The 26,175-nt window shown below is 42.3% G+C and overlaps 2 protein-coding genes across 2 annotated transcripts; one reads left to right on the top strand and one right to left on the bottom strand.

Moving 5' to 3' along the window:
* Positions 1 to 1,387: 1,387 nt before the first annotated feature.
* LOC5498109 (uridine-cytidine kinase 2) lies at positions 1,388 to 18,262 on the bottom strand. Its single transcript, XM_048731004.1, has 7 exons — positions 18,137 to 18,262; positions 16,583 to 16,742; positions 16,207 to 16,306; positions 15,695 to 15,840; positions 2,630 to 2,727; positions 2,138 to 2,186; positions 1,388 to 1,830 (listed from the first exon to the last, which is right to left on the bottom strand). The coding sequence occupies exons 1-7, from the start codon at positions 18,224 to 18,226 to the stop codon at positions 1,691 to 1,693; spliced, it is 783 nt and encodes a 260-aa protein (XP_048586961.1). The 5' UTR covers positions 18,227 to 18,262; the 3' UTR covers positions 1,388 to 1,690.
* Positions 18,263 to 18,392: 130 nt separating this feature from the next.
* Positions 18,393 to 25,556, top strand: LOC5498110 (FAD-dependent oxidoreductase domain-containing protein 1). The gene is made up of 7 exons (XM_001619828.3): positions 18,393 to 19,119; positions 19,922 to 20,151; positions 20,983 to 21,077; positions 21,803 to 21,942; positions 22,757 to 23,011; positions 23,701 to 23,805; positions 24,416 to 25,556. Exons 1-7 carry the CDS (start codon positions 18,916 to 18,918, stop codon positions 24,668 to 24,670), a joined length of 1,284 nt encoding a protein of 427 aa, XP_001619878.2. The 5' UTR covers positions 18,393 to 18,915; the 3' UTR covers positions 24,671 to 25,556.
* Positions 25,557 to 26,175: the final 619 nt, after the last annotated feature.

Raw genomic sequence — 26,175 nt, 5'->3', positions numbered from 1 at the left:
CTTTTTCGGACTCATCGTCTGACTCGGACACAGATTAGAAGGACAATTTACTACTGGCTGATTTGTGATTCCATTATAAAAAGATGTATCTGACACAGAAACGATATGAAAATTAAACAATTGAGCTTTTCGAAGTAAATTTAGATTTTTAATAGGGGAAGGGGCATAATATTTCGGGAAGGAACCTGGGGGAGGGTCAAGAAATTTCAACCTTTTTGCTAGGGGAGGGTCATTAAATTTCCATCACTGCATTCAAAATTTGCACACCCCCCCCCCCCCTTCCCGGCTAATTTCTGACAAGTCCCTGACAGCAGTCAATTACAGTCTTTAACGATAGGCTAGTGACCTCCCCATGAGCTAGCAGAATCATCAGTCTTCTACAAATGTACAGTTTGTGGAAAATGGCATCCCCTCCCCCTTCCCGGGGCAGATAATAATTAAAACATGATTGGCGCTTGACCCACTGCCACACCCACACTCAGTTCACCCACTGCACTTGACAGAATATTTTCGAATTACCAAAATAACCAAAACAACTTTATTGCTTTAACAAGCTCGAAAAATGTTGTTGATAGAGTCATGTCTCGCGTAGACCATCACATGGCATGGGTGAGGAGATGTTAGTAAACGAGCTTATTCTCTGGAAAGAAAGAAGAAATGGTCGATTAGCTAGCTCTGAGTCCACTTGACAGGCCCAAAGCCTGGTTGTCACATCGCTGTATCAGTTGTACCAGTTATTCGACAAGGAGTGGTTGTACAGGTTATGCGTGAACATAACTGATAAGATTGTGGGGCTTAAAAATGAGTGACATCTGCAAACCACAAGCAAGATATTCAAGCGAGGACAACAAGAATTGCTGTTCTTCTTTTACCTTCGGTTTTTATGTCCCTTATTAATATTTAAATGAAAATGAGTAAAAATTGGCGGTGGACTATGCATCTCTGACCAGCATTCACTGTGTCCTCACAATAAGTGCTTTTTAATTTTTTAAATTGAGTTTCCAGTTCAAGCCTATTGTAACTCAAATTATTTAGGTTTTTGTAAGATTTTTGTGTGATATTACCGTAAGTATAATTCAAATCATTTTATTTCATTCCAGACTAATGGGATTTTTTATTAATCATGACCCCCTTTAACACCATTCTATTTTTCATTAAAAATCGGCCTTTTAAAATAATTATGGTAATTGAAATATGTTAGAAACAACACCTTTAATATCTCTATAAGAACTGTTTAAAAAACTCACCCGTTTAACCGTGTCAGAATCCCACTATGTCAGTAAATCAGTTAACAGTTGTTTGAAACGGTGAATGTTTGTCAAAATCAAGTTTCCACACAGTCATAAAACCACACGAACTATAGACAACACAAAAAAACACTATATAATATTATTAACACCAATGTACAGGAATTTAATAATTTAACACAATATAATCACTTCCAGAACTATAATACAATCCAGTCATATGTAAAAAAAGTCTTTACATTCAGGTGTGGAATCATCCCACTGTTAAAACGTATCCTGTAATTATATATAAAAATTTAGTACTAGAAAAACCTCTTTGCAAGGTTTCAGGCCTTAGTAATAGTGAAACGCTAGATACAAGACCAATCAATGACCAAGTATAAAGCATTACAACTCTATGAACTCAACAAATTTTTTGTAGGAATTATATTTTGAAGCCACCCCTAATGTGGGCGTGTTCCCATACTTGATTCAGAGGTGGTGCGGGTGCGATGTCGAGGGCTGGGTGGCTCTATAGGTTCCCTAATCTTCTTGTGGCCACTCAAAATGTCTTTAATATGCTGTACTATTAGGTTTATTGCAACTGCAATAAAAGAACAAAGACAATGTTAGGGGTTTTTAGGCTAAGGCAAACAAAACCAGAGGAGTCATGCTAGCAGCCCAGCAGTGAGAAAGCGCTTGATCCCCTAGCATGACAGGGTTGTACGCCATTTTTACTCCTTTTAAAAGATGGTGGACTGTAACACTGTTTGCATGGGGACTTGGACTATGAGATAACAGTACAGACATAATTTTAGAATCATGCCTATTCAAATCCTTCAGGTCTTTATGCCAGCTACTGAATAGAATATCTACAAACAAAATACACAAATTGTACTGCACTAGATTACCTGTGTTATCAGCTCCTCTTGGGATAATTACATCTGCGTATTTCTTGGTCTAAAAAAATACAAAAAAGAGTGCCAAATGCGATAAAGATTTAGAAATTGTCGCAAAAAGAAAGCATGGCACTAGAAACAGCAAATCATGAAGTGAGGAATGGTCATCAAAACTTGAGAGATAAGAGGATGGTAAATCAATGGTATTCAACATGGATAGATTTCTGTTGGTCTTTAATGATGCATGTTTTTTTATGAAATGAAACCCTGTGCAAATATTAAATCAAGAAGCAGTCTGCTTGAATCATTTTGAAATTAAACACACCCTAAAATAAAACAGCTCAAAATATTTCTAAGGTATCATAAATACAGGGAGTTACTTTTTTTCAGAATGATGTGACTTTAAATATATGAAACATAAACCCAACAACATTGTCATACAAGTCACACTAATGGACATTAATATCATCCCAGATCACTGAGATATAATTAGCTGTTTCTTACAGGTAGACAGAAGTCCTCAAATGCAGGCTTGACAATATTGGTGTAAGAGGCAAGTACTTGGTCTAAATCCCTTCCTCTCTCTTGTGTATCTCTAAGCACTGTTCACATGGCAAAGGAACAGATTAGTCACAAATTCACCAACTTGGGAAAAGTAAGAGTAGAGATCTGATTGATTTACAACTACTCTGTGTCTGTCGTTTATTGTTAATGTGCGGGCCTGTTTGAAGGTCACAGACCTTCAGGTCTTACTATAACCCTCCCATCCCCCTATTCAACAGACTTACTATAACCCTCCCATCCCCCTATTCAACAGACTAACTATAACCCTCCCATCCCCCTATTCAACAGACTAACTATAACCCTTCCATTCCCCTATTCAACAGACTTACTATAACCCTTCCATTCCCCTATTCAACAGACTTACTATAACCCTTCCATCCCCCTATTCAACAGACTTACTATAACCCTCCCATCCCCCTATTCAACAGACTTACTATAACCCTTCCATCCCCCTATTCAACAGACTAACTATAACCCTTCCATCCCCTTATTCAACAGACTAACTATAACCCTCCCATCCCCCTATTCAACAGACTTACTATAACCCTTCCATTCCCCTATTCAACAGACTTACTATAACCCTTCCATTCCCCTATTCAACAGACTAACTATAACCCTTCCATTCCCCTATTCAACAGACTTACTATAACCCTCCCATCCCCCTATTCAACAGACTTACTATAACCCTTCCATTCTCCTATTCAACAGACTTACTATAACCCTTCCATCCCCCTATTCAACAGACTTACTATAACCCTTCCATTCCCCTATTCAACAGACTTACTATAGCCCCTCCCATTCCCCTATTCAACAGACTTACTATAACCCTCCCATCCCCCTATTCAACAGACTTATTATAACCCTTCCATTCCCCTATTCAACAGACTTACTATAACCCTTCCATTCCCCTATTCAACAGACTTACTATAACCCTCCCATCCCCCTATTCAACAGACTTACTATAACCCTCCCATCCCCCTATTCAACAGACTTACTATAACCCTCCCATCCCCCTATTCAACAGACTAACTATAACCCTCCCATCCCCCTATTCAACAGACTTACTATAACCCTCCCATCCCCCTATTCAACAGACTTACTATAACCCTTCCATCCCCCTATTCAACAGACTAACTATAACCCTTCCATCCCCTTATTCAACAGACTAACTATAACCCTCCCATCCCCCTATTCAGCAGATTTACTATAACCCTTCCATCCCCCTATTCAACAGACTAACTATAACCCTTCCATTCTCCTATTCAACAGACTTACTATAACCCTTCCATCCCCCTATTCAACAGACTAACTATAACCCTTCCATTCTCCTATTCAACAGACTTACTATAACCCTTCCATCCCCCTATTCAACAGACTTACTATAACCCTCCCATTCCCCTATTCAACAGACTTACTATAACCCTTCCATCCCCCTATTCAACAGACTTACTATAACCCTTCCATCCCCCTATTCAACAGACTAACTATAACCCTCCCATCCCCCTATTCAACAGACTTACTATAACCCTTCCATTCTCCTATTCAACAGACTTACTATAACCCTTCCATCCCCCTATTCAACAGACTTACTATAACCCTCCCATCCCCCTATTCAACAGACTTACTATAACCCTCCCATCCCCCTATTCAACAGACTAACTATAACCCTCCCATCCCCCTATTCAACAGACTTACTATAACCCTTCCATTCTCCTATTCAACAGACTTACTATAACCCTTCCATCCCCCTATTCAACAGACTTACTATAACCCTCCCATCCCCCTATTCAACAGACTTACTATAACCCTTCCATCCCCCTATTCAACAGACTAACTATAACCCTCCCATCCCCCTATTCAACAGACTTACTATAACCCTCCCATCCCCCTATTCAACAGACTTACTATAACCCTCCCATCCCCCTATTCAACAGACTTACTATAACCCTTCCATCCCCCTATTCAACAGACTAACTATAACCCTTCCATTCCCCTATTCAACAGACTTACTATAACCCTCCCATCCCCCTATTCAACAGACTTACTATAACCCTTCCATTCCCCTATTCAACAGACTTACTATAACCCTCCCATCCCCCTATTCAACAGACTTACTATAACCCTCCCATCCCCCTATTCAACAGACTTACTATAACCCTTCCATCCCCCTATTCAACAGACTAACTATAACCCTTCCATTCCCCTATTCAACAGACTTACTATAACCCTCCCATCCCCCTATTCAACAGACTTACTATAACCCTTCCATTCCCCTATTCAACAGACTTACTATAACCCTCCCATCCCCCTATTCAACAGACTTACTATAACCCTCCCATCCCCCTATTGAACAAACTTACTATAACCCTTCCATCCCCCTATTCAACAGACTTACTATAACCCTTCCATTCCCCTATTCAACAGACTAACTATAACCCTCCCATTCCCCTATTCAACAGACTTACTATAACCCTTCCATCCCCCTATTCAACAGACTTACTATAACCCCCCCATCCCCCTATTCAACAGACTTACTATAACCCTCCCATCCCCCTATTCAACAGACTTACTATAACCCTCCCATCCCCCTATTCAACAGACTTACTATAACCCTCCCATCCCCCTATTCAACAGACTTACTATAACCCTCCCATCCCCCTATACAACAGACTTACTATAACCCTCCCATCCCCCTATTGAACAGACTTACTATAACCCTTCCATTCCCCTATTCAACAGACTTACTATAACCCTCCCATCCCCCTATTCAACAGACTTACTATAACCCTCCCATCCCCCTATTCAACAGACTTACTATAACCCTTCCATCCCCCTATTCAACAGACTAACTATAACCCCCCCATCCCCCTATTCAACAAACTTACTATAACCCTCCCATCCCCCTATTCAACAGACTTACTATAACCCTTCCATCCCCCTATTGAACAAACTTACTATAACCCTTCCATCCCCCTATTCAACAGACTTACCATAACCCTCCCATCCCCCTATTGAACAGACTTACTATAACCCCCCCATCCCCCTATTCAACAGACTTACTATAACCCTGCCATCCCCCTATTCAACAGACTAACTATAACCCTTCCATCCCCCTATTCAACAGACTAACTATAACCCTCCCATCCCCCTATTCAACAGACTAACTATAACCCTCCCATCCCCCTATTCAACAGACTTACTATAACCCTCCCATCCCCCTATTCAACAGACTTACTATAACCCTCCCATCCCCCTATTCAACAGACTTACTATAACCCTCCCATCCCCCTATTGAACAGACTTACTATAACCCCCCCATCCCCCTATTCAACAGACTTACTATAACCCTGCCATCCCCCTATTCAACAGACTAACTATAACCCTCCCATCCCCCTATTCAACAGACTTACTATAACCCTCCCATTCCCCTATTCAACAGACTAACTATAACCCTCCCATCCCCCTATTCAACAGACTTACTATAACCCTCCCATCCCCCTATTCAACAGACTTACTATAACCCTTCCATCCCCCTATTCAACAGACTTACTATAACCCTCCCATCCCCCTATTCAACAGACTTACTATAACCCTTCCATTCCCCTATTCAACAGACTTACTATAACCCTTCCATCCCCCTATTCAACAGACTAACTATAACCCTCCCATCCCCCTATTCAACAGACTTACTATAACCCTCCCATCCCCCTATTCAACAGACTTACTATAACCCTTCCATCCCCCTATTCAACAGACTTACTATAACCCTTCCATCCCCCTATTCAACAGACTTACTATAACCCTCCCATCCCCCTATTCAACAGACTTACTATAACCCTCCCATCCCCCTATTCAACAGACTTACTATAACCCTGCCATCCCCCTATTCAACAGACTAACTATAACCCTTCCATCCCCCTATTCAACAGACTAACTATAACCCTCCCATCCCCCTATTCAACAGACTAACTATAACCCTCCCATCCCTCTATTCAACAGACTTACTATAACCCTCCCATCCCCCTATTCAACAGACTTACTATAACCCTCCCATCCCCCTATTCAACAGACTTACTATAACCCTCCCATCCCCCTATTGAACAGACTTACTATAACCCCCCCATCCCCCTATTCAACAGACTTACTATAACCCTGCCATCCCCCTATTCAACAGACTAACTATAACCCTCCCATCCCCCTATTCAACAGACTTACTATAACCCTCCCATTCCCCTATTCAACAGACTAACTATAACCCTCCCATCCCCCTATTCAACAGACTTACTATAACCCTCCCATCCCCCTATTCAACAGACTTACTATAACCCTCCCATCCCCCTATTCAACAGACTTACTATAACCCTCCCATCCCCCTATTCAACAGACTTACTATAACCCTTCCATTCCCCTATTCAACAGACTTACTATAACCCTTCCATCCCCCTATTCAACAGACTAACTATAACCCTCCCATCCCCCTATTCAACAGACTTACTATAACCCTCCCATCCCCCTATTCAACAGACTTACTATAACCCTTCCATCCCCCTATTCAACAGACTTACTATAACCCTCCCATCCCCCTATTCAACAGACTTACTATAACCCTCCCATCCCCCTATTCAACAGATTTACTATAACCCTCCCATCCCCCTATTCAACAGACTAACTATAACCCTCCCATCCCCCTATTCAACAGACTTACTATAACCCTCCCATCCCCCTATTCAACAGACTTACTATAACCCTCCCATCCCCCTATTCAACAGACTTACTATAACCCTCCCATCCCCCTATTCAACAGACTTACTATAACCCTCCCATCCCCCTATTCAACAGACTTACTATAACCCTCCCATCCCCCTATACAACAGACTTACTATAACCCTTCCATTCCCCTATTCAACAGACTTACTATAACCCTCCCATCCCCCTATTCAACAGACTTACTATAACCCTCCCATCCCCCTATTCAACAGATTTACTATAACCCTCCCATCCCCCTATTGAACAAACTTACTATAACCCTTCCATCCCCCTATTCAACAGACTAACTATAACCCTCCCATCCCCCTATTCAACAGACTTACTATAACCCTCCCATCCCCCTATTCAACAGACTAACTATAACCCTTCCATCCCCCTATTCAACAGACTAACTATAACCCTCCCATCCCCCTATTCAACAGATTTACTATAACCCTCCCATCCCCCTATTGAACAAACTTACTATAACCCTTCCATCCCCCTATTCAACAGACTAACTATAACCCTTCCATTCCCCTATTCAACAGACTTACTATAACCCTCCCATCCCCCTATTCAACAGACTTACTATAACCCTCCCATTCCCCTATTCAACAGACTAACTATAACCCTCCCATCCCCCTATTCAACAGATTTACTATAACCCTCCCATCCCCCTATTGAACAAACTTACTATAACCCTTCCATCCCCCTATTCAACAGACTAACTATAACCCTTCCATTCCCCTATTCAACAGACTTACTATAACCCTCCCATCCCCCTATTCAACAGACTTACTATAACCCTCCCATTCCCCTATTCAACAGACTAACTATAACCCTTCCATCCCCCTATTCAACAGACTTACTATAACCCTCCCATCCCCCTATTCAACAGACTTACTATAACCCTTCCATTCCCCTATTCAACAGACTTACTATAACCCTTCCATCCCCCTATTCAACAGACTAACTATAACCCTTCCATTCCCCTATTCAACAGACTAACTATAACCCTTCCATCCCCCTATTCAACAGACTAACTATAACCCTTCCATCCCCCTATTCAACAGACTTACTATAACCCTCCCATCCCCCTATTCAACAGACTTACTATAACCCTTCCATTCCCCTATTCAACAGACTTACTATAACCCTTCCATTCCCCTATTCAACAGACTTACTATAACCCTCCCATCCCCCTATTCAACAGACTAACTATAACCCTTCCATCCCCCTATTCAACAGACTAACTATAACCCTCCCATCCCCCTATTCAACAGATTTACTATAACCCTCCCATCCCCCTATTGAACAAACTTACTATAACCCTTCCATCCCCCTATTCAACAGACTAACTATAACCCTCCCATCCCCCTATTCAACAGACTTACTATAACCCTCCCATCCCCCTATTCAACAGACTAACTATAACCCTTCCATCCCCCTATTCAACAGACTAACTATAACCCTCCCATCCCCCTATTCAACAGATTTACTATAACCCTCCCATCCCCCTATTGAACAAACTTACTATAACCCTTCCATCCCCCTATTCAACAGACTAACTATAACCCTTCCATTCCCCTATTCAACAGACTTACTATAACCCTCCCATCCCCCTATTCAACAGACTTACTATAACCCTCCCATTCCCCTATTCAACAGACTAACTATAACCCTTCCATCCCCCTATTCAACAGACTTACTATAACCCTCCCATCCCCCTATTCAACAGACTTACTATAACCCTTCCATTCCCCTATTCAACAGACTTACTATAACCCTTCCATCCCCCTATTCAACAGACTAACTATAACCCTTCCATTCCCCTATTCAACAGACTAACTATAACCCTTCCATCCCCCTATTCAACAGACTAACTATAACCCTTCCATCCCCCTATTCAACAGACTTACTATAACCCTCCCATCCCCCTATTCAACAGACTTACTATAACCCTTCCATTCCCCTATTCAACAGACTTACTATAACCCTTCCATCCCCCTATTCAACAGACTAACTATAACCCTTCCATTCCCCTATTCAACAGACTTACTATAACCCTCCCATCCCCCTATTCAACAGACTTACTATAACCCTTCCATTCCCCTATTCAACAGACTTACTATAACCCTCCCATCCCCCTATTCAACAGACTTACTATAACCCTCCCATCCCCCTATTGAACAAACTTACTATAACCCTTCCATCCCCCTATTCAACAGACTTACTATAACCCTTCCATTCCCCTATTCAACAGACTAACTATAACCCTCCCATTCCCCTATTCAACAGACTTACTATAACCCTTCCATCCCCCTATTCAACAGACTTACTATAACCCCCCCATCCCCCTATTCAACAGACTTACTATAACCCTCCCATCCCCCTATTCAACAGACTTACTATAACCCTCCCATCCCCCTATTCAACAGACTTACTATAACCCTCCCATCCCCCTATTCAACAGACTTACTATAACCCTCCCATCCCCCTATACAACAGACTTACTATAACCCTCCCATCCCCCTATTGAACAGACTTACTATAACCCTTCCATTCCCCTATTCAACAGACTTACTATAACCCTCCCATCCCCCTATTCAACAGACTTACTATAACCCTCCCATCCCCCTATTCAACAGACTTACTATAACCCTTCCATCCCCCTATTCAACAGACTAACTATAACCCCCCCATCCCCCTATTCAACAAACTTACTATAACCCTCCCATCCCCCTATTCAACAGACTTACTATAACCCTTCCATCCCCCTATTGAACAAACTTACTATAACCCTTCCATCCCCCTATTCAACAGACTTACCATAACCCTCCCATCCCCCTATTGAACAGACTTACTATAACCCCCCCATCCCCCTATTCAACAGACTTACTATAACCCTGCCATCCCCCTATTCAACAGACTAACTATAACCCTTCCATCCCCCTATTCAACAGACTAACTATAACCCTCCCATCCCCCTATTCAACAGACTAACTATAACCCTCCCATCCCCCTATTCAACAGACTTACTATAACCCTCCCATCCCCCTATTCAACAGACTTACTATAACCCTCCCATCCCCCTATTCAACAGACTTACTATAACCCTCCCATCCCCCTATTGAACAGACTTACTATAACCCCCCCATCCCCCTATTCAACAGACTTACTATAACCCTGCCATCCCCCTATTCAACAGACTAACTATAACCCTCCCATCCCCCTATTCAACAGACTTACTATAACCCTCCCATTCCCCTATTCAACAGACTAACTATAACCCTCCCATCCCCCTATTCAACAGACTTACTATAACCCTCCCATCCCCCTATTCAACAGACTTACTATAACCCTTCCATCCCCCTATTCAACAGACTTACTATAACCCTCCCATCCCCCTATTCAACAGACTTACTATAACCCTTCCATTCCCCTATTCAACAGACTTACTATAACCCTTCCATCCCCCTATTCAACAGACTAACTATAACCCTCCCATCCCCCTATTCAACAGACTTACTATAACCCTCCCATCCCCCTATTCAACAGACTTACTATAACCCTTCCATCCCCCTATTCAACAGACTTACTATAACCCTTCCATCCCCCTATTCAACAGACTTACTATAACCCTCCCATCCCCCTATTCAACAGACTTACTATAACCCTCCCATCCCCCTATTCAACAGACTTACTATAACCCTGCCATCCCCCTATTCAACAGACTAACTATAACCCTTCCATCCCCCTATTCAACAGACTAACTATAACCCTCCCATCCCCCTATTCAACAGACTAACTATAACCCTCCCATCCCCCTATTCAACAGACTTACTATAACCCTCCCATCCCCCTATTCAACAGACTTACTATAACCCTCCCATCCCCCTATTCAACAGACTTACTATAACCCTCCCATCCCCCTATTGAACAGACTTACTATAACCCCCCCATCCCCCTATTCAACAGACTTACTATAACCCTGCCATCCCCCTATTCAACAGACTAACTATAACCCTCCCATCCCCCTATTCAACAGACTTACTATAACCCTCCCATTCCCCTATTCAACAGACTAACTATAACCCTCCCATCCCCCTATTCAACAGACTTACTATAACCCTCCCATCCCCCTATTCAACAGACTTACTATAACCCTCCCATCCCCCTATTCAACAGACTTACTATAACCCTCCCATCCCCCTATTCAACAGACTTACTATAACCCTTCCATTCCCCTATTCAACAGACTTACTATAACCCTTCCATCCCCCTATTCAACAGACTAACTATAACCCTCCCATCCCCCTATTCAACAGACTTACTATAACCCTCCCATCCCCCTATTCAACAGACTTACTATAACCCTTCCATCCCCCTATTCAACAGACTTACTATAACCCTCCCATCCCCCTATTCAACAGACTTACTATAACCCTCCCATCCCCCTATTCAACAGATTTACTATAACCCTCCCATCCCCCTATTCAACAGACTAACTATAACCCTCCCATCCCCCTATTCAACAGACTTACTATAACCCTCCCATCCCCCTATTCAACAGACTTACTATAACCCTCCCATCCCCCTATTCAACAGACTTACTATAACCCTCCCATCCCCCTATTCAACAGACTTACTATAACCCTCCCATCCCCCTATTCAACAGACTTACTATAACCCTCCCATCCCCCTATACAACAGACTTACTATAACCCTTCCATTCCCCTATTCAACAGACTTACTATAACCCTCCCATCCCCCTATTCAACAGACTTACTATAACCCTCCCATCCCCCTATTCAACAGATTTACTATAACCCTCCCATCCCCCTATTGAACAAACTTACTATAACCCTTCCATCCCCCTATTCAACAGACTAACTATAACCCTCCCATCCCCCTATTCAACAGACTTACTATAACCCTCCCATCCCCCTATTCAACAGACTAACTATAACCCTTCCATCCCCCTATTCAACAGACTAACTATAACCCTCCCATCCCCCTATTCAACAGATTTACTATAACCCTCCCATCCCCCTATTGAACAAACTTACTATAACCCTTCCATCCCCCTATTCAACAGACTAACTATAACCCTTCCATTCCCCTATTCAACAGACTTACTATAACCCTCCCATCCCCCTATTCAACAGACTTACTATAACCCTCCCATTCCCCTATTCAACAGACTAACTATAACCCTCCCATCCCCCTATTCAACAGATTTACTATAACCCTCCCATCCCCCTATTGAACAAACTTACTATAACCCTTCCATCCCCCTATTCAACAGACTAACTATAACCTTTCCATTCCCCTATTCAACAGACTTACTATAACCCTCCCATCCCCCTATTCAACAGACTTACTATAACCCTCCCATTCCCCTATTCAACAGACTAACTATAACCCTTCCATCCCCCTATTCAACAGACTTACTATAACCCTCCCATCCCCCTATTCAACAGACTTACTATAACCCTTCCATTCCCCTATTCAACAGACTTACTATAACCCTTCCATCCCCCTATTCAACAGACTAACTATAACCCTTCCATTCCCCTATTCAACAGACTAACTATAACCCTTCCATCCCCCTATTCAACAGACTAACTATAACCCTTCCATCCCCCTATTCAACAGACTTACTATAACCCTCCCATCCCCCTATTCAACAGACTTACTATAACCCTTCCATTCCCCTATTCAACAGACTTACTATAACCCTTCCATTCCCCTATTCAACAGACTTACTATAACCCTCCCATCCCCCTATTCAACAGACTAACTATAACCCTTCCATCCCCCTATTCAACAGACTAACTATAACCCTCCCATCCCCCTATTCAACAGATTTACTATAACCCTCCCATCCCCCTATTGAACAAACTTACTATAACCCTTCCATCCCCCTATTCAACAGACTAACTATAACCCTCCCATCCCCCTATTCAACAGACTTACTATAACCCTCCCATCCCCCTATTCAACAGACTAACTATAACCCTTCCATCCCCCTATTCAACAGACTAACTATAACCCTCCCATCCCCCTATTCAACAGATTTACTATAACCCTCCCATCCCCCTATTGAACAAACTTACTATAACCCTTCCATCCCCCTATTCAACAGACTAACTATAACCCTTCCATTCCCCTATTCAACAGACTTACTATAACCCTCCCATCCCCCTATTCAACAGACTTACTATAACCCTCCCATTCCCCTATTCAACAGACTAACTATAACCCTTCCATCCCCCTATTCAACAGACTTACTATAACCCTCCCATCCCCCTATTCAACAGACTTACTATAACCCTTCCATTCCCCTATTCAACAGACTTACTATAACCCTTCCATCCCCCTATTCAACAGACTAACTATAACCCTTCCATTCCCCTATTCAACAGACTAACTATAACCCTTCCATCCCCCTATTCAACAGACTAACTATAACCCTTCCATCCCCCTATTCAACAGACTTACTATAACCCTCCCATCCCCCTATTCAACAGACTTACTATAACCCTTCCATTCCCCTATTCAACAGACTTACTATAACCCTTCCATCCCCCTATTCAACAGACTAACTATAACCCTTCCATTCCCCTATTCAACAGACTTACTATAACCCTTCCATCCCCCTATTCAACAGACTAACTATAACCCCCCCATCCCCCTATTCAACAGACTTACTATAACCCTGCCATCCCCCTATTCAACAGACTAACTATAACCCTCCCATCCCCCTATTCAACAGACTTACTATAACCCTCCCATCCCCCTATTCAACAGACTTACTATAACCCTTCCATCCCCCTATTCAACAGACTTACTATAACCCTGCCATCCCCCTATTCAACAGACTAACTATAACCCTCCCATCCCCCTATTCAACAGACTTACTATAACCCTTCCATTCCCCTATTCAACAGACTTACTATAACCCTCCCGTCCCCCTATTCAACAGACTTACTATAACCCTCCCATCCCCCTATTCAACAGACTTACTATAACCCTCCCATCCCCCTATTCAACAGACTTACTATAACCCTCCCATCCCCCTATTCAACAGACTTACTATAACCCTCCCATCCCCCTATTCAACAGACTTACTATAACCCTTCCATTCCCCTATTCAACAGACTAACTATAACCCTCCCATCCCCCTATTCAACAGACTTACTATAACCCTGCCATCCCCCTATTCAACAGACTTACTATAACCCTTCCATTCCCCTATTCAACAGACTTACTATAACCCTCCCATCCCCCTATTCAACAGACTTACTATAACCCTTCCATCCCCCTATTCAACAGACTTACTATAACCCTCCCATCCCCCTATTCAACAGACTTACTATAACCCTTCCATCCCCCTATTGAACAGACTTACTATAACCCTTCCATCCCCCTATTCAACAGACTTACTATAACCCTACCATCCCCCTATTCAACAGACTTACTATAACCCTGCCATCCCCCTATTCAACAGACTAACTATAACCCTCCCATCCCCCTATTCAACAGACTTACTATAACCCTCCCATCCCCCTATTCAACAGACTTACTATAACCCTTCCATCCCCCTATTCAACAGACTTACTATAACCCTTCCATCCCCCTATTCAACAGACTAACTATAACCCCCCCATCCCCCTATTCAACAGACTTACTATAACCCCCCCATCCCCCTATTCAACAGACTTACTATAACCCTTCCATCCCCCTATTGAACAGACTTACTATAACCCTCCCATCCCCCTATTCAACAGACTTACTATAACCCTCCCATCCCCCTATTCAACAGACTTACTATAACCCTCCCATCCCCCTATTCAACAGACTTACTATAACCCTCCCATCCCCCTATTCAACAGACTTACTATAACCCTTCCATTCCCCTATTCAACAGACTAACTATAACCCTCCCATCCCCCTATTCAACAGACTTACTATAACCCTCCCATCCCCCTATTCAACAGACTTACTATAACCCTCCCATATCCCCCTATTCATAAGACTTACTATAGCCCCTCCCATCCCCCTATTCGGCGGATTTACTATAACCCTCCCATTTCCCTATGTAACAGATTTACTATAACCCTCCCATCCCCCTATTCGACGGATTTACTATAACCCTCCCATTCCCCTATTCAACAGATTTACTATAACCCTTCCATCTCCCTATTCAACAGACTTACTATAACCCTCCCACATCCCCCTATACATAAGACTTACCTCTTCTTGAAAGCCGTGTGTCACTATCAGTATCTACGAATAACTTCATATCCAGGAGTTCTCTAATCTCTTTGAAATATAATGTTAATATTCCCTCAAAAAGTATAACATCTGTACTAGGATAGATCTTGAAGGCAGGAGATGTACTGCAATAAAAAACACCAGTATGTCCTCAATTTCTACTAAATTTCATTATTTATTATTCTTATTTGGCTGAGGAATCCAGATTCCCAACTTAACCTCCATTGAAGAAAATCCATAGTACACTATTACTGTTTTTCAACATTCCAAACAACACACATTTTCTCCATTTCTAAGCAAAAACTGCCCATTTTACACCATGTGACTTTTGGAGTGACAATCTCCCATGCACCCTTTAAGAGACAAAATAACAAAAGACGAAAAGCAAAATATACTCAGCCAAAGTTATTTTCTGTGTTTATTTTGGCTACAATTCCGCCTTTCACCATGACTTCTTAGTGCCAGTCACCTATTGGCATTTCTCCCTTTACCTTGTTGTTGCCATGCCAAAGTCATAACTAGGAATATCCACCACTTCTCCATTTTGTATTGCCTTGATGATAGCATGCGTCTTTTCAGTATCAAAAGCATCTGTTGTAAGATGGATGTAATGCATCAGATTTACATGCACAAAGGAGCAAGTGTAACATAAACAAAAGCCAAAAGGTCAAGTATGGCAAATCAGTCCAGTTACATTTCCAAATCAGTTAGCATGATCATGGTAGCGTGATTGATATTCTTCAAGCTTATGTATATGCCATATGGTACTGTATATGCAATTGGCAAGCTTACTAAAAGAAGAGAAATAATATACTTTATTTTTTAGGCTTGCTGAAAAGGTTTATTTTAGTGGGAGAGATCATTTACCTGGGTGGTCAAAATTGAAGTTACCACGTTTTGCTTCTGTAAGTTCTTCTTCACTTAGCTCTCTGTAGAAACTATCCTGGCTTATGATTGCCACTCTTCTTTGCTTTGAGTCTATGTCTTCTTGGCCAAGCTGTTCAACTATCTTTGAACATACTGAGGACTAGCAAGAGAGAACGTATTACAGGTCCAAGCAACCCACTACGGAAGACTAGCAAGAGAGACTGTATTACAGCTCCAAGCAACCCACTACTGAAGACTAGCAAGAGAGACTGTATTACAGCTCCAAGCAACCCACTACTGAAGACTATAGCAAAGGAACAATTCATTACAGCTCCAAGCAACCCACTTCTGAAGACTATAGCAAAGGAACAATTCATTACAGCTCCAAGCAACCCACTACTGAAGACTAGCAAGAGACAATTCACTACAGCTCCAAGCAACCTGCAGCTAAAAATTATGTACCAAGATAATTCCAATTACTTTAATGGTTTTAGAAAGAGCTATGGATATTTTGTCAGGGCTTTCATTAACTTTCAGAGCAGGCGGTGGAGATTGATAAGTAGGGGTGGAAGTTATTTTACCTTTTTAGTTCAAGACTTTTTTAAAAAAAAGTACAGTAGCCGGCGCTTGGTGAAAAATAGCCAGTGCTTCCGCCGGCCACTGGGGCCTAATGAAACCCCTGTATGTATTTATTAAATATCTTTTCCACAACAAAATAATAATAAATAATAATAATAATAATAATAATAATAATAATAATAATAATAATAATAATAATAATAATAATAATAATAATAATAAATAATAATAATAATAAATAATAATAATCATAATAATAATAATAATAATAATAATAATAATAATAATAATAATAAATAATAATAATAATAATAATAATAATAATAATAATAGTAATAATAATAATAATAATAATAATAATAATAATAATAATAATAATAATAATAATAATAATAATAATAATAATAATAATAATAATAATACAAGAGAAGTAAAACCAGCAAACAAGCAAAAAGGGCGTGGCAAGGACATCGCACCAGCAACCAATACTGGCCGTGAGGTAAAAAAACATAAATTATCATTTTATAGATGAAGGATTACCGATGTCATAGTTGGAAAGGGCATGTACATAATATGCTTTCATTATCGTTTTGAAAGTATAGAGACTGTCTATGTGCTGTGTTGACTGCTGTATTGCTCTTCAAAACATTTTTTAAAGTTTGAAATTATTCATGAATGCCTGTAAGTAAAAATTGACTTGAAAATAATCCGTAACATAAACTAAGAATTTAAATTCGCTCTTAACAGCTCCCAAACAAGATTATTTATGAAAACAGCCGGAAGACATGTTAACCTTATTTTAAGAAACCAAACCAGCTTCTTAATTTATTATTGAGCTTTACCTATTTTATAACGATTCTATGAAGCACTTCAGTCACATGGATAAAAAAAAACACTCAGGAAATCAACAAAAGCCTTCCCTGGCAAATAATCACGACCCAAACTAGCAGGACTATTTTGATAACCGTCATTTACCTTCCCAGAAGCTGAACCTCCCGCTACGCCGATAATAAAAGGCTTTTTCGGCTGAAATTCTAGTTTTCGGACGGGTTTCGCCGACGCCATCTTTGTTGTTTGAACAGAGACAACATCGGTCAGCGGCTGCAAGAGATAACAAAGGGTACCCATAAACATGGTGCATGCCATAAACAAACTCCCATTCTCTTTCCCAGAGCTCCTCGATCATGCATCCGACACACAACAGCGGAGGAGCTCTGGGAACGAGAATATAACAACTTCACGTGAAACATTGATTTAGCAGTGGCCCGGATTTCTTCAAGATTACCCTTCTTATTTCAAACTACAGCTGGTTGTGCCCATACTATGAGCGACTCCTTACGGAAGCCCAGGAGGCCAGTCAAAGGCTTTCATTTCGGGTTATTCGGAAAGAATTTGTTTTCGAGCGTGCGTAGCCTACGTAGCGGCTCAAGGGAGGGGAGTACACAGGCTAAGCGTGCGAAGGTTCATGAGGGCAGGAAAAGATTTGAAAAGAAAACCTTTTCAAATAACCCTAATAAAGAGCCGGCTAGCAGGCTCTTTTTTAACCTTTGACCCAACCCTTGACCAATCACCTTTCGTGGTCGCCGAATTGATACTCCGCCTTATTACAGACCGGTTCAAAACCTGTTTTCCGGGTCGTTTCAGATTGAAATGCAAACATCCAGAAGGCCGTGTGGTAAACATATTTTTTTTATCCCTCGAGCAGTGACGAGCATACAGTACGCAAGCCATCGAATACTGTCTTCCCCGCTAACATGCGATCGCTATTTCGGCGACGATATTTTAGGCATTGGTCGATAAGAAAATCCATGAGATGTTTTAGTTCTAGTAGTCGTAATGTCTCCAAGGAATTTGATGTTGTTATCGTCGGTGGTGGTGTGATGGGATCGTCTTCTGCGTTCCATATCGCCAGTCGGGACCCAACCAAGAGAGTGTGCGTCATCGAAAGGGATCCAGGGGTAGGGGATTGTCTTCCTTGTTCTATTAAACTTGGTCGACCTACTATCTCTCAAAGTGGGTAAACAAACATTTCGAAACATTCTGATTCAAGGGCAGTAGGAACCGAAGGCTGAATTACATGATTAAAAACATAACGAATGTAAATGTTGCAAACACTAAATTTGCTGGTCTAGAATTTTTACATGCAAAGTGCCATTGCAACTCACTCTCTAAGGTTACTTTAGAGTTCTAGTAAAGTGTAGGTGCAAGTGTTTTATTAGTGCCTAGTCCACAGGCAGCCCAAGGCTACTGTTAGTTCTATAAAGAATTTATGTTGATAAAGACATGCTTTAGTGTGTTTAGCAAAAGTACCGAGCTGTAATATTGTGTTTATATCCTTTTTTTACAATTTTGCTGCTAAAATATCAAGTGAGGAGTACCACATACTGTATAACGCATCTTGGTGGGCTATATGTGCTTACTTTAAGAAAAATTGAAATTAAAAAAGACTTAAAACTACCATATCGGTAGCTCTGCCTTTTTTTCTAAACCAAGTCAAATTTCCCCATACGTGGAGTACTAAAGTAGCAAATATTGTTTGCTTTAGGCATCTATGTATTGAAATGAACTAGTATTTTTATTTCTTTGCTTGTTTATCCATTTGCTTTTTTATTTAACATAGAGAAGTTGCTTCAAAATACTAAGCTGGGGGCATATGATACAGAGGTGTGAAGAAAACTTGGGGGAGGGGCACAGCCATGCACCTTTTGACCTCCCCCCAGCCCTTATTTGTGGTGTTTAAGAGCCATTTTCTTCTTTTAGTACTCAAAGTGCTCGTCAACACTCTCAGTTGGTGGCATCAGACAGCAGTTTTCTATGGCAGAGAACATTCAACTCTCTCAATATAGCTACAAATTCTTTACTGAAGTCTCCAAGCATCTTACTGTAGACCCGGCAGACCCAGCAGATATCCATCTCAGAAGGGGAGCCTATGTAATGCTGGCAAGTAAAGAGGGAGTAAGCACCCTTATGGAAAACTATAAACTTCAAAGGTTAGAAGTGGGAGGGGGTAGATTTTAAGGGTTTGAGTTTGTGTGTGTGTGTGTGTGTGTGGGGGGGGGGGGGGGGGGGGGGGCTGGTTGGTATAGTGATTGGTTGAGTGAACAAAATAAGAAATCTAGCCTAGTTCCAGGAGTGGGTTTTGGGGTGGTTGATGAGAGATGTGTCATAGGAGAGCTCTTACCCTTAGGCTGTCTTGTGGTTCATCACCAAGGCATCCTGGGCAACCCAGGCATCGAGGAGGTGGACAGAGTGGTAGGGTGTGGGAGAGAAGACCCCCTCAGCTGTCTTGCGCCTCATTACCCTGACCTTGATGCCCTGGGTTCCCGAGTATGCTGCCAAGGCAGGAAACCCAGGAAGAAGGTCTTGGACTAGGCTGAGGCATTATAGCCATTTCATATTGGACCAACCATTTATTTCAAATTGGACCAACAGGGACCAACTATTTGATATTATGTCAGATAACAGTCAAACTCCCCTTCCCAAAAATCAAGCGATCAAACTAGTCATGAATAAGTTATTGAGTACGGAAAAAATAGTAATATGATTATTATATAAAATGGCCGGTTAAAAAGCAAAACACAAATCTTTGTCTAGTCAAACATTTTATGGGTGGGGGAAGGTTGTTTGGTGGTATTTTTTATCCTTGGTACAACAAAGTTTAGGGTAGAAAATAGTTGTTTGCTTTCGTAAGCCAGCAATGGCTTTCCATGGCTTCCATAGTACCCCTCCTAGGCTATGATAAAAGAAATAGATTGATTGCAATAGAAAAAAAGTTTGAAGTACTTATCTGAAACACTAATTGCCACATTTTATTTCTCTAGGGATCTTGGCTGTCACATAAAACTACTAGACAATCATGGACTCCATAAACGCTACCCATGGATGAATACAGATGATATTAAATTGGGATCTGTAGGTTTGTGATATGTAGTCATCACCCGAGGTGGTGAGCCAGGTCCTTTTTATGCCTCTCACTCCTCAATTTGATTTCTGGTTCCAGCATGAGCCAAGTGTGTTGTTTTTTTCCTTATTGCTGTGAGTTGTTTGATCTCAGAGTTATTTGATTATCCTCACTTAGCGGCTCATAAGTATTGGGGCAATCATCTGTATTATTATTTCTAGGGGAGGTACCTCGCGTTGGACCTTGCCCTGTTACATGCAGACTCCTTTGGGTGAAATACTCAATAAAGTTGTTAGAAAAAAAATAACATCAGGCCCATACCCAGGATTTTTTTGGGGGGTGTGCGAAATCCATAAAAAGTGGACCTAATTTTTTCGAGGGGGGGGAGGGAGAGACTTCTCTGATAAAAATCTAACCACCTCTGAAATAACAAAAAGGGTTTTTTTTATGCCTTTGCAGTGTCTCTACATGACGTTTAATGTCGAATTTGGCTACATACCAGAGTGATCTTGCTTATGATTTTGAGTTTTGTCTACAAATAGCACGTCTATTGAGAACCAAAATTGGACTTTCGGCCATTGTGGGGGCTGATCATGTAGGGTCCCAGGCAGTGGTAATTAGTGGAACTATGAAGGACGAAAACGGTGTTGTAGCTTGGACTGTACGGGTCTGCCCTCCTGTAGTCTAAACACAAGCTTTCACCGTTTCTAATAAATGAATGCCCCATTTTTTTTTGTAAGGATTTGACTGCGAGGGCTGTTTTGATCCATGGGCCCTTTTGTCTTCGTTCAAGAAGAAATCCATCTCCCTCGGTGTCCAGTACATCCATGCTGAAGCTACAGGAATGATGGTGTCTGACGATAAGATTGCTGGAATACAGGTAATAGCCGTTTCCAAAGATAAATATATGTCAGTTCTTTGCCAGGTGTTTGTGCGCGTAGGGAACGACGCTTAGTAAGAGAATACGCCGGTGCGTAGAAGGTTCTGCCCTTATACTTTATGTGTGACACACACATCACACACTTAAAGCCGCATTGTCACCAGTTTACTTCCGGAGGTCCGACGGAAACCTCAACCGTTAAAAGCGAAATAATCTATTATACAGGCCATTATTAAACAGGCCATCCGCTCTAAATTACCAATCACACCCTCAAAGAAACTTCCAATAAACACACTGCTTTCAATGTTTTGAAATATTTTTTGCGTTTTCCGTTAAAAATCATCGGATATTGTTACGTAATCATCCGGAAGAAAACTGGTAACAATGCGGCTTTAACGCTTATTTACAGTTAGCCTGGGCTCCAAAGGTTATCGCACCGCCGAAAAAGCAAGAGCGCGACGAATGAATGCCAACGGGAGGGCAAATCGCGTTCGAATCGTGTCGCGCCTTACTAATCGTACTTTACTCCTCTGGCAGGTAAGCACTTTATGTAAGATCTCATTAACTAGAAATTGGGAATATCTTACTAACCCTAACTCTCTATGAAACTGCCAGTTCATGTTGTCTTACATGAAGTACTGTCCCTCTGGCAACCAGCATTTCACCTGTATTCCAGAACTAAACACCAAAATCCGTCATGTGTTTTTAAAAAATGCCTTGCAAGGATCTGTTGTGTGTTTCTCGAATGGGCATCGTGTTTTTTTTATTTTGTCGCTGTGAGTTGGCTAACATTAAAAAGTGGTGTCTTTCCTAGATTGCTCCATCATCCCAACCAGATGCTCGTTATACGTTGAGGTGCGACACAGTGGTCAACTGTGCTGGTCCCTGGGCCGGACGCATTGCCAGGCAGGCCGGGATAGACCTTCCAGTGGAACCGCGTAAACGTTACGTATTCGTCTTTAAGTGCCCCGATCAGCCTATCAGAGAAAACACGCTCTTTGTGGACAGGACAGGGGTTTATTTCCGACCGGAGCCACAAGGTTATATCTGTGGTTTATCACCAAACGAGGTAAAATTCTATGATGGTGCTTTATATTCTTATATTTCCCACAGAAGCAGTGTCGAGTGTTCAGAAAGGCAAGGTATCACCCAGGATTTCACGAAAGAGGAGGAAGTTTACCATTTTTTCGAAGAGGGAGATTTTTCTTTGGGGGGGGGGGGGGGGTACGAAATCCGAAAAAGTGGACCTAATTTTTCCGGGGGGGGGGATGAGTTCTCTGATGAAAATCTGACCACCCCCGAAAGAACAAAAAAGGTTTTTTTTACACCTTTACAGTATCTTCACTGGACGTTTTTTTAATAATACGGATTTGGCTACGGACCAGAGTGCTCTACTTTTGTCTACAAATAGCACGTCCATTGGGATTCAAAAGTGGACCTTAGGCCGTTGTGGGGGGGGGGGGGGGGGGGGTCGGGCATGCAATATATAAAAAACATTCATGGTTACTATTTTAGTCTTATTTTGCTAAAAATGATTGTCTGCTAGAGCTTCCTTTCTTTGTATCTTAGCTTGGCTGGAGTTCAAGAGGAAAAAAAATCTTAATGGTATTATACACCAGCCCAGCGAAAAGGATAGAGGCTTGTGTTAGCAGGGAATGAAAATGTCATGTTCGGCGCTGTTCGCTAAAAATTAGACGTCCTTATTGAGTCCTGATTGAATGTACTAATGTTCTTTAAATACCTTCTCTCCCTCTTTAGGATGAAGAGCCTGACGTGGCAGATCTGGAGGTCGACTATGACTTTTTCACGGAGAAAATCTGGCCGGTGTTAGCTCACAGAGTACCCGCTTTTGAATGTATCAAGGTAGATACAAAGAGAGGAAATATTTTGATTTAACCTAGCCAGGCTCTCGAAAAGCGCCAAAAAAAAGCTCCCTGAAAAGCCGTTCTTTTGACGGCGACGTAGAGCTCGGCCGAAAATATTCCGGCGCGCTTTGTTCTCCGTTTTCCACGCAACCAAGCTCGGCTATTCCAGCTCAGCTAACTAAGCTTGGCTTTTCCGACTTTCGTGCAAATAGCGTCTATTGATCGAGCTAGATCCAGTCAGGGACGGATCAATCGATCGAGGATTTCTCTCGGGGGATTGGGAGGGGGGGGGGGGGGGGTAGCATTATATATCACATTTTCAGATTTTAGGTTTTTTCAGTACCGTGTATGTGTTTGTAAAAATTGTATGTATTGTTAAAGCAGGGTTCCTCTGGATACCAACGTTAGCTGAATGGGCCACCCTGCAAAAATAAAATTCAATTCAATTCAAATTCATTCTAGCGGTAACATAAATCACACACACCTAATAAACGAGTAGAGGCGGCAACGTGCTGCAACGTAGGCAAAATCTTCTTATTTTTTCCTTTAGTTGTGTCAAGTTATAATATGAAGTGATTACTCCTTACACTTCTTATGACCTTCCTCAGATTCAAGGGGCCTGGGCCGGTTACTATGACTACAACGTCTTGGACCAAAACGCTGTAATTGGGCGTCACCCAAAACTCTCGAACATGATCTTCGCAACAGGGTTCAGTGGACATGGAATTCAGCAATCGCCAGCAGTCGGCAGAGCCGTCAGCGAGCTAATCCTTGACCAGGAATTTACCACAATTGACCTCAGGAATATGGGATACGAGAGAGTTATCAATAATGCACCCATAAGGGAGAAAAATATTGTGTGACGTGTATGACACAGTCTTTTGGACCAGGAATTTACCACAAACGATCTCAGGAATATGGAATACGAGAGAGTTATCAATAATGCACCCATAAGGGAGAAAAATATTGTGTGACGTGTATGACACAGTCTTTTGGACCAGGAATTTACCACAAACGATCTCAGGAATATGGGATACGAGAGAGTTAAAGATAATGCACCCATAAGGGAGAAAAATATTGTGTGACGTGTATGACGCATTCTTCTGGACCAGGAATTTACCACAAACGATCTCAACGAGAGAGTTAAAGATAATGCACCCATGAGGGGGAATCATATTGTGTGACGTGTATGACACATTACGCTCTGGACCTTAGGACTTTTTTATGCTTCTGTTTCGTCTAGAGAGAAGGAATGAAAAATAGCTTTTAGCATCACACATGAGTCTCTTTTAAATCCTCGTGATTATCAGCTTGATGTATTGTCAATAAGTTTTTTTTTACCCTGAGTTACCTTCGGAAGGTCCGATGCGCAAAGAAGATGCGCAGGTAGGGACGTATATCTTGTAATAGTCGGCCGAGGCAATAGCGACCTTAATAATCACAAGATAACGTTCTTGTAAAAAAGCGCTTGAACGACCTACGCGATACACGGTTTCATAGGCTCGCCATAAGGCAAACAAGGTGTTAAACTAAGAACCGAATTAAATTTAAAATTAAGTTAATTTTGCTCGCTTAGCGCAAGTCTCCTTTTCGGACCAACCACCTTTCTTTGGTTGCCCCGATTCTAGAAGTCAACGAAGAACGAAAGTGAGAACTAAATTTTTGGAAATGTTAACAAACAATTGAAGGATGAAAGACTATGGGTTACAATCCTTACAGAAAATAACGGCAAACGAGCGTGTCAATTTATGTTTTTGAATGGATTTTTACTTCATATATACCTCAAGATCGTACATTCCATGGACCGCGGAGCATGTTGGAAAGTGTGTGTGTGTGTAGGGGGGGGGGGGGGGGAAGGCTGGCAATCCAAAAAAGAAAAACGTAATATTGAAAAACGAAAAAGGAATAAATCGTAGTATTTGACTTGTTTCTGTCGCGAAAAGTGGTGGGGACGCGGAGGGGGGGGGGGGTCTAGGGGGCCGCGGAGGGGGAAGGGCTAGGGGGCCGCGGAGGGGGGAGGCTAGGGGGCCGCGGAGGGGGGAGGCTAGGGGGCCGCGGAGGGGGGGGGGGCTAGGGGGCCGCGGAGGGGGTAGGGCTAGGGGGCCGCGGAGGGGGGAGGCTAGGGGGCCGCGGAGGGGGGGGGGGGGCTAGGGGGGCCGCGGCCCTTCCCCCTCCGCGGCCTACTAGCCCTTCCCCCTCCGCGGCCCCCTAGACCTTCCTCCTCAGCGGCCTCCTAGCCTTCCCCCTCCGCGGCCCCCTAGCCCTTCCCCCTCCGCGGCCCCCTAGCCCCACCCCCTCCGCGGCCCCCTAGCCCTTCCCCCTACGCGGCCTCATAGCCTACCCCCTCCGCGGCCCCCTAGCCCTTCCC

This window comes from Nematostella vectensis, chromosome 8, assembly GCF_932526225.1.
Source record: "Nematostella vectensis chromosome 8, jaNemVect1.1, whole genome shotgun sequence".
NCBI lineage: Eukaryota > Metazoa > Cnidaria > Anthozoa > Actiniaria > Edwardsiidae > Nematostella > Nematostella vectensis.
This window is presented reverse-complemented; position numbering and strand designations above follow the sequence as displayed.

Excerpts from the sequence above, each read along its gene's own strand:
- LOC5498109 (XM_048731004.1), bottom strand. The coding sequence starts at position 18,226 with ATGGCGTCGGCGAAACCCGTCCGAAAACTAGAATTTCAGCCGAAAAAG. Across the intron at positions 16,743-18,136 it reads GAGGTTCAGCTTCTGGGAAG|TCCTCAGTATGTTCAAAGAT; the intron begins GTAAATGACGGT and ends CTCTCTTGCTAG. Across the intron at positions 2,728-15,694 it reads CACACGGCTTTCAAGAAGAG|TGCTTAGAGATACACAAGAG; the intron begins GTAAGTCTTATG and ends CCATGTGAACAG.
- LOC5498110 (XM_001619828.3), top strand. The coding sequence starts at position 18,916 with ATGCGATCGCTATTTCGGCGACGATATTTTAGGCATTGGTCGATAAGA. Across the intron at positions 19,120-19,921 it reads TCATCGAAAGGGATCCAGGG|TACTCAAAGTGCTCGTCAAC; the intron begins GTAGGGGATTGT and ends TTCTTCTTTTAG. Across the intron at positions 20,152-20,982 it reads GAAAACTATAAACTTCAAAG|GGATCTTGGCTGTCACATAA; the intron begins GTTAGAAGTGGG and ends TTATTTCTCTAG.